At 40.4% G+C, this 9,675-nt stretch overlaps 1 protein-coding gene across 2 annotated transcripts; it reads right to left on the reverse strand.

Annotated features, from left to right (window-relative positions):
* Positions 1–1,142: 1,142 nt before the first annotated feature.
* hmgb1a (high mobility group box 1a) lies at positions 1,143–7,216 on the reverse strand. 2 transcript variants are annotated; one of them, XM_029688884.2, is made up of 5 exons: positions 7,113–7,216; positions 3,478–3,632; positions 2,910–3,055; positions 2,437–2,611; positions 1,143–1,984 (listed from the first exon to the last, which is right to left on the reverse strand). In XM_029688884.2, the coding sequence occupies exons 2-5, from the start codon at positions 3,622–3,624 to the stop codon at positions 1,844–1,846; spliced, it is 609 nt and encodes a 202-aa protein (XP_029544744.1). In that variant the 5' UTR covers positions 3,625–3,632; positions 7,113–7,216; the 3' UTR covers positions 1,143–1,843. The 2 variants fall into 2 exon arrangements, with proteins under 2 accessions (XP_029544744.1, XP_029544743.1); XM_029688883.2 differs by lacking the exon at positions 7,113–7,216 and adding an exon at positions 3,795–5,701.
* Positions 7,217–9,675: the final 2,459 nt, after the last annotated feature.

Here is a 9,675-nt window from a genome sequence, read left to right on the forward strand (position 1 = left end):
ATTACTGCATTACACCCTGTTGGTTACTGCATTACACCCTGTTGATTACTACATTACACCCTGTTGATTACTGCATTACACCCTGTTGATACCCTGTTGATTACTACATTACACCCTGTTGATTACTGCATTACACCCCTGTTGGTTACTGCATTACACCCTGTTGGTTACTGCATGACACCCTGTTGATTACTGCATTACACCCTGTTGGTTACTGCATGACACCCTGTTGATTACTGCATTACACCCTGTTGGTTACTGCATTACACCCTGTTGGTTACTGCAATACACCCTGTTGATTACTGCAATACACCCTGTTGGTTACTGCAATACACCCTGTTGATTACTGCAATACACCCTGTTGGTTACTGCACTATGGACCCTGGTCAAATACAGGGCACTATGGACCCTGGTCAAATACAGGGCAGTAAAAGGAAATAGGTCTCTTCTCTTGTTTTAGGTCCAACTGACTAGTCTACACCACAGCAACTAGACAGGGGCACTGCAGGCTTTCTAGACACAGGAGACACTAGTCAAACATAATGTGTGTGTAAGCTTCTGTTAAGCACTATTCCCAAGCGTGCCTACGACACTCGAGCCATGATTACTCCCAGATTTGACACTCTTCGTCACGTTCACGTGCTAGACAGAACTAGGAAACTCTTGAAATGTCCAACTTGCTAACTATTTGCAGTTATACACGTGACGCATTCAACCACTTACCAAGTCGTAAATGTCAAGAGTTCCCGACTGGCACGTGAACACGGCATCACAGCTATGATTATTCCCAGACAGGATAACCCATAAGGACCATTCATGACTGAATGTATTATTGTCTGGCTGTCAATTAGACACTTGTGTTGACATAGCAGTGAAGATGACATTCCTCCTGGGAGGAACCCTGTGGATAATATAGTCAATACAGAATCAGTTGACCCTACATCAGACGAGTTCATTGATGATGAATAGCTGCATTGGCTTGAGTTACGACTTCCATCCTCGCCCATTCTATTCAAACGTCCGTACGACACATACAAAGGCCGGAAAAACAGGAACAGTATGATTTGTATATATTAACCATGATAATCATCTAGTGGTGCTACATCTACAAGAAAACATTTAATAATAATTTAAAAAATATATATATTTAAAAAAAAAATTTATTGATGTCAGAAGCAATTCAGAATCAACCAAAACAGATGTAATCCTTTCTTTTGTTGTCGTAATTACAGTGGTATTCAAACAGTACAGTAAAATAACGTTGATAATACGGTATCTAAAAGAAGAGAACAAATACACCGGTCGTTGAAAACAGAAGAACTTCTAGGACCCCCACGTATAACTAGGTAGTGTGCTGCTGTGCATTGCTACATAGGGAAAATAGACCCATCGGTTTCCCAGACAAAATCTTTTTTTTTTACAACCGCTTTAAAACTGTACCAGGTAAAGTATGCGTACCAAATGGCAACCCTTTCCCTATATAGTACACTACTTTTGACCAGAGTCTCATAGTGAACTAAATAGGGAATAGGGTTTCATTTGGGATGCAACCCCAGGGATAAGTGGTATAAATAGTACCTACCACTGGAAGAGAAGAGCACTGGACAAACACAAATGACACTGTTGTAGAAAATGAGAAAAAAAACTGTACAGCTTAAAAACGATTCTTATACACAGCGGTTACGATTTTGTTTTATGTTTTTGGTACAGGTTTTTTGTGTCTTTTTTCCATTTTTTTTTTAAAACATTGTTTTGTTTTCAGTAAGTGTTGTGTGTACAAGGGGGGGGGGGTTAAATGCTTTATAAACAAGACATTGTAAGTGCTATACGTAACAACGGCAATCTACTCGTCATCCTCATCATCGTCATCATCGTCATCCTCATCATCGTCGTCGTCATCATCGTCGTCGTCCTTGGCGGGTGCGGCGGCCTTCGCTGGCATGCTGACCGGCACCTTACCCTTGTTGCGGTACGCAGTGATGTCCTGAGGATAAGGAGAGATTTTTTAAAAATATAATTTTTAACTGTTGCTCTGAATGACACGTGGCAAGTGTTTCAGATGACTGGGGTTTAATCATTACTCCAAACAGTTGCAAAATGTTCCAATTTTAGAACAAAAACTTGTATTTCTATTGGACAGGATCAGCATACCTGATTCTGGCCAATAGAAACACTAGTTTACGTTGCAAAACAATTACACCCCTGGTGTTAGTAATAGATATTTTCGACTGTTAACATTAAGGTATTTCTAATCAAACTGTAGAATTTATTGTCGGTTACTTGGGGCCCGAACCCCATGTTGAAATCCACAAGTCTAACTTGAATTGTCACACTATTGACATGAAAGTCCAAATTAGACACAGCCCTCAGTATACACCCGTCTGACTGCACTGTGTTCCAAATTGACGAAGGAACAAAAAAGGGTTGTTTGTTTACCTTCTCGTACTTCTCCTTCAGCTTGGAAGCCTTCTTCTCATAGGGTACCTTGTCCTCCGCTGTTAGGTTGTTCCACTTCTCTCCCAGCTTCTTGGCCACATCACCGATAGACAGGCCCGGGGTCTCCCCCTTCACCTGGGGTCTGAAGTCAGCGCAGAAGATGAAGAACGCAGACCTGGAGGATGGGAGAGACGGCGGTGGAAGAAAGGAAAGAGAATTCTTACTAATGTTGTTTGGATATCATGAATTGATTGTTGTTGCCAAAACATGGGACACCCTGATTTTAATTGTAGTGTTAAATGGGTGCATTAAATGCAGTAGTTGTTTTATTCAAATGTAATCCAATTCAAATCACGTTTATTGTTCATTATTTTATTATAGTAATGATTTCATTTATTTACTTTAGATATGCTTCTCTGAGACATGAGCCATGGGGGGGAGATGACTGTCTTTTTCTTTCAGGCAGTACTCACGATGGTCTCTTGGGGGCGTTGGGGTCCTTGAACCTCTTCTTCTTCTCTCCCTTGGGAGGAATGTAGCTCCTCATCTCCCTCTCATATCGCACCTTGTCCAGTTTGGCCAGATCCTCAAACTTCCCCTTCTCCTTGGCGGACATGGTCTTGAGAGAAGAACAACAACACGAAGAAGGTATTTAAGTACACGTAGTAACCACTGGTGGTAAGATGCCAATAGTGAAGAGTGTGTTTTGTGTCAGGTAGTGGCAACACACAGTGGTAGAGGAAGACAACGTTTACAAGAGAATGATACACAAGGGGTGGCAAATAAGTATGGAACAACTTAGCTGTGACACCATTCATTTGAAACTAAGTTGTACCAAAGACAACTATCAAGGGATTGATAGTGGTACAGGACAGTTTCAACTAAAGGGGCTGGCTCCCAAAATGGCACTATATTCCCTATTTAGTGCATTACTTTTGACCAGGGCCCATGCGGGGGGTGCTGGTCAAAAGCAGTGTACTAAATTGGGAATAATTCAAAAGGGTGCCAATCAATCACAGCTGAGATGTGTTCCATACTTACCTTCCATCTCTCAGAGCACTTCTTGGAGAACTCTGAGAAGTTGACGGAAGCTTCTGGGTGTTTCTTCTTGTGCTCCTCCCGACAGGTCTGGACAAAGTAGGCATAGGAGGACATCTTGCCCCTCGGCTTCCTTGGATCTTTCCCCATCTCAATATCTAAAAAGGAGATGTTTTAGAAATTAGCAAAACAGGCAAAGAAAAAGTTAACAACGTTAAATATTATAAACATTGTAGGTCATTTTATTCAGTATTTTTTGACAGAAAAACTATTTACTGCCATATATATATATATATATATATTTTTTTTTAAAGTGTCACCTAAATGCTTTTCTGCAAACTCTGCACGTGATTGGAGATCGCTGTTTGCTTTCTGTAATGTTCTCCTTCTTTCCGATCGGCCATACCGGCTACATTTGGCGAATGATCGAGCTATAGTTGATTCATGGACATTTTCTCCCATCTCAGCCATGGAACTCTGCAGCTCTTTCAACGAGGCAGTTGGCCTCATGGTGAGTTCCAGAGCAAGAATCCTTTTCGCCCAACTGCTTATTTTGGAAGGCCGTCCTGATCTGGGCAGAGTCTCAGTGGTGCCATACACCTTCCACTTCTTAATGATTGACCTGACTGTACCCAATGGGATACTCAATGTATGGGAAATTTTCTTATAACCTTCCCCTAATCTGTGCCGATCTACAACTTTATCCCTGAACTCTTCTGAAAGCTCTTTGCGCCTCATGGTTTAAATTGACTACCTGACTGAGGGCCCTCACAGACCCAGGTGTATATTACACACAGCTGGAACCCCTTTCTCAACTTATTACAAATATTTGTTGTAACTGAGTTAATTAGATTTGCTTTGATAAATGGGTTGAAGACATTAAATAATATAGTATCGGTTATTGATTTTGATTATTCATTTTCTAATCATTTGGATCCCCCTACCAGCATGCACTAAAGACGGTTTCCTTCCCTCACTCTTGGCATCAGAACTGTAAACGCAGCCCTCTGCGAATAAACACGTCTGGTTCGTTCGTTCTGTCTGCTTGACGATACGTTTGTGGAAAACAAACCCTTTTCTAGAGTGTTTGTCACAGGGACAGTGCCCTTTGCCGAAAACGCACCCGTTATTTTTACTGGTCAAATCATGAGAAATGTAACTTTTTAATACAATTTAATTAAAACTATTTTCATGCATTTTTGTTGACTTAAATTAGTCACATTTGATATTTTTTATTTAATGCAGAATGCTTGTCATTCGATGATTTGAGTTTTAGCTACAGAACGTTACAGAAGTTCTCAGTCTAGATAAAAATGCGTGCAACATTGGATACTATTCTGTTATATGTATGCAAATATTTGAAATGTTTCACGCATTAAAGCGAAAATGAGAAATACGTATCGCCACGTTTCTGATGAATTCGTGTATAATGTTAAAATTATAGTGCATTTAAGTCTACAGAAATATATTCCTTAGAAAAACAAACTCCGAAAAATCGAGAAAAATACCTTAAAACCACAAAATAACGTTAAAAGATGCTTCCCTTTCACTCTAAACTCGATATGGCAACATTTGAAAAAAATCATAAAAATTGGGAAAAAATCCCTAATATTCCCTATTGTATATTACTGGTAGCTATACAGTACATCTGTGTTGTAACAAAGCAATGCCTTTCTATCTGCCGAGTGAAGTAGTAATGGCGCATAGGCTTCTCGTTGAGGAAAAGGAGGTCAACAACGACGGCAATATTTCTTCTTCCATTTTGTAAGAATGCCTTCTTCGTGAAAGAAAGTCGCCCTGAAATGTATCGACCCGCATTCCCGGTCGCTTTATTAATCGACAAACATGTTGACAAAGCCCGCGAGCATGACAATACTTTTCCCCGGTAGATTCCTATTGCATTAGCCGCCGTTTATAGCAATACACTGGGTCTGTGCTATGCCTATGTGCGGGCTGTGTTGAGTTAGTTTCCTATTAGCTCGGAATGGCCGCTTGTCTTCATCCACTAACATGGAGAATATGGCTCCTTCTCTTTGTGTCATTGCACAGCCATTACACGGTTTACACTAGATACCACAGCCACAAAATCAAAAATTGTCAATCGTAAAATTAGTGAAAACAAAAATGTGCTTTTTGGTCTTAATGGAAGGTCATTGTTAGGCATAAGGTTATCAGTGTGGTTATTTTAAGAAGATAAATTGTAGAAATAGGCGGGGTTTAGGACTTTTGGGCTATGGTAACTAGTGACGACCCCATTACAGATAGAACAATGAACCAGATGTTTCACCGGATGTACAAATCCAGCAAGCAATTCCACTCGCCACCAAATATGGTGATGAGAGGAAGCCTTGTGACCGGCAGTGGGAGAAGATGGAGTGAGATGGATTTGTCCAACATTCTGCACATTTTCTAATCAATGAAACATTTGATCTCAATAAAGTATTTTGTTCCCATTACTAGAATATGTAAAGAACAGATTGGACTATGTTTTATAGACTTTACCCGTTGCTGAGTTTCATAAAATTGCGTTGTTTAGAACGACTTCATGAGCGAATGGAGTTATTGCACACGCGCACTTCATAGTAGGCGTTCTCTAACGGAAATATGCAAATAAATGCTACAACGTGCCAATGGGATCTTGCTAACTTGTGCTTTGCTCTGCCCACCTCCTTGCTTGTTCTGCCCACTATGACTCATTTGCTCCCATTGGAAACGACAGGCTGTGGTCTATCTTGGGTTAGTTAAATCTTTGCCCATTACATTGCATACAGTAGAGGGCAGCGCAACCGCGGGTACCCACCTTATTTCAATCTGTGATTTCAACCCTTTAATCTCGACGGAAAAATTAAAAAATACTGTCTTTGGAACAAGGACAGATGGGACTTTAATTTCCAATCGCTAGATTGTACAGTTTTATACGTGTTTGGTGAGAAATCACGGTTTGAAAAAGTTGAAGTGAACTGCGCTTGTATGGCTGTCTGCATTTTTTCCTATGCGAGAACAGTCAGCCATTACAGTAAAGCGCAGATTCCTGAGGTAATTTTTTTCACTCTTTTATGCGGCGATTAGTGAAAAATAACTATTAACAGCTTTTTTTTCCCACAATGTTTTCTATATTTTTATTTTCGATTTTCCCACGATTTCATCTTCGCATGAGAGGCATCACAGCCTCGTAACACTGCAATGGCTATTGCTATGGGCTGGAGCTCATACCATGAACCGTGTCTTCTACCATGAACATGTTTGTGCGCTAATGTTACATAGCCAGCTGTCCGCTGGACATTACTGATTTTTAATTCGATAAATAAACCACATTTTATCATAACAATGCAACACTTACCTGACATGAATTAATACAATAATTTGCATTCAAGGAAATCCACGTTTGTATTGAAATTCCACCGATTAATTTTGCTTTCTCCTTTTTTCAACGAGCGGCTAATGTGTGCTTACTGTACAGTAAGTAACGTTAGCTGGCTAATTTCTTGTTTTTTTACGTTCGCTTCGAATGAAAAATCACAAAATTGTTTCCAACCTAACATTCAAACATGGTCAATACATTTCTGAGGTATTTCTGTATTTTCTTACCACTTTCATCCTTACCGAGACTTAACATTTTTTTCGTGCCTGATACTTACCAAAGCGGCTGCCGCTGTATCTCAATGCACTGCAATGGCTGTATGTGGAATACCAGCGATACGCAGTGTCTTCAGTCTTAGCTTCTGTAACATTACTGTCGATGGTGCTCGCCCCCCATTGGCCACCGCCAAGTGTATCGCACGTCTGATTGGATATAACTTTTTCATTGCCCTAATATCAGACGATGCGCCATTGGCTATTTTTTGAGAAACGTCACCGGAGTTTTCAGTGGCGCGGTGATACGAAACATGTTGCTGGTGCTGAGCTTGGGGCGCGCAGCTCGCTAGATAGTGTAGTAGTGTGTTTGCTATAGAATTGAGTTATGTGTTTTGAACACAGTGTAGCAAATGAATGGGGCAACGTGGAGCGTTCTAGTGAGCTACAGAGAGGTAAAAGTGAACGCGATACGGGTGTTGGTGAGCGTTTCCCCCGATCATCAATCACAACCATTGACTATTCACACCACCCAATGTTAACTTTATTAGCAAATTATGACTTTGTTCATTTAAGATTAGGATGGTGGGTTTTAAATAGGAATACAATAAAAGTGTTTGAGCGACCTCTTGGTAGGTTGATATGTAATGTAGAAGGAATTTTAGATAATTTGGCATTTGTTTTTGACCCAATCAATAGGCTATAGGCTACACACAAGATACACTGCTATCAATACAGGTGTATCAATGACTGTCTAATTGTTTAGCCTACTTAAGCCGCCATCGCGCTGCTTTTCGATACGAGATGGCGTTTACTGTGTTAATAGTGATTGTTTAAGATAAATACAATATTATTTATTCGCATAGGTTAATTTAATGCACATGGGGTATATTGCGTGGGCGCACCACAAACATATAACAACCTGTTTCATGTGCGCTCTTCTGGCTATATGAAGCGGTGAGACGCACAATAGGCTACAGCTCTGACTCGAACCGTTACTTTGTACCGTTATTTTTCTGCTACTGTAACTGTACGTTTTGTTACAATGTAGCTAAAGGCTAAACCTTTTGAATACATTTATTAGGATACAAGCAAGAGCATCGCGGGAGACCTACTAAAGTATCTTTGATGTCAACGCGCTTACAGTAGCCTATGCGTGTATGTTGCAACTCAATGTTCCAATTATCACATGCGCTCGCGCTCCTATGAATAGAACTGTATTGAATGCCACAGCCCATGGGGTATTCCAATCTTAACCTACGAGGTCCGGAGCCTGCTGCTTTTCTGTTCTACATGATTATTATTTGTACACAACTGGTGTCCCAGGTCTAAATCAGTCTCTGATAAGAGGGAACAATGAAGAAATTGTGTGGAACTGGCTTCGAGGTCCAGAGTTGAGTATGAGGGGCCTTGGTCCCTTATAGGTACATTCTATTCACACATATAAGATCAATCCATGGATTGATTGAAGCCTAATTTACAATTTTAATAAAAACAATAATGTGTCATCGATAATGATGCTGGTGATGATGATGATAATTATTTTGGTGATGGTGATGCTGATAATGGTGATGATGATGGTGGTGGTGATGATGATGGTGGTGGTGATGATGATGACAATGCTGGTGATGATAAGGATGGTGATGATGATGGTAGTGATGATGATTATAGTGATGATAATGATGGTGGGGATGGTGAAGTTAATGATAGTGATAATGTTGATGGTGGTGATTATGATGTAATGATGATGATGATGTTGGTGATGATGGTGATGAGGATGATGCTGGTGATGATGATGGTGGTGATGATGATGGTGATTATGATGATGATGATGCTGATGATAATGATGGTGATGATGATGATGATGATGTTGGTGATGAGGAGGATGCTGGTGATGAAGATGGTAGTGATGATGATGGTGATGATGATGACAATGCTGATGTGATGATAAGGATGGTGATGATGATGGTAGTGATGATGATTATAGTGATGATAATGATGGTGGGGATGGTGAAGTTAATGATAGTGATAATGTTGATGGTGGTGATTATGATGTAATGATGATGATAATGGTGATGCTGGTGATCATGATGATGATGATGTTGGTGATGCTGGTGATGATGATGGTGGTGATGATGATGGTGATGATGATGATGGTGATTATGATGATGATGATGCTGTTGATGCTGATGATAATGATGGTGATGATGTTGGTGATGATGGTGATGAGGAGGATGCTGGTGATGAAGATGGTAGTGATGATGATGCTGGTGATGATGCTGATGGTAATGATGGTGGTGGGGTGATGATGATGATGGTGATGATGATGATGGTGATGCTGAAGGTGTTGATGATGCTGTTTGATGGTGATCATGATGGTGGTGGTGGTGATGATGATGATGCTGGTGATGATGATGATGGTGTGATGATGTATGATGGTGATGATGATGGTGATGATGGTGTTGATGATGGTGGTGGTGGTGATGTGATTTTGTGATGATCATGATAGTGATGATGGTGGTGGTGGTGATGTAATTATGGTTGTGAGGAGGATGAAGCTTTCCTTTCACATACTGATATTAATTTGCTGTTTGTTAGCCACATTTGTTGGCATCATTATCATCATCT

Source organism: Oncorhynchus nerka, linkage group LG19 (genome assembly GCF_034236695.1).
Source record: "Oncorhynchus nerka isolate Pitt River linkage group LG19, Oner_Uvic_2.0, whole genome shotgun sequence".
Lineage (NCBI taxonomy): Eukaryota > Metazoa > Chordata > Actinopteri > Salmoniformes > Salmonidae > Oncorhynchus > Oncorhynchus nerka.

Bases quoted from the DNA above. Each gene is read 5' to 3' on its own strand.
- hmgb1a (XM_029688883.2), bottom strand. From the start codon at position 4,212: ATGAGGCGCAAAGAGCTTTCAGAAGAGTTCAGGGATAAAGTTGTAGAT. The intron at 3,633-3,794 runs GTGACACTTTAA...TCTCCTTTTTAG, and splicing joins GTTTGCAGAAAAGCATTTAG to ATATTGAGATGGGGAAAGAT. The intron at 1,985-2,436 runs GTAAACAAACAA...CCTTATCCTCAG, and splicing joins TGAAGGAGAAGTACGAGAAG to GACATCACTGCGTACCGCAA.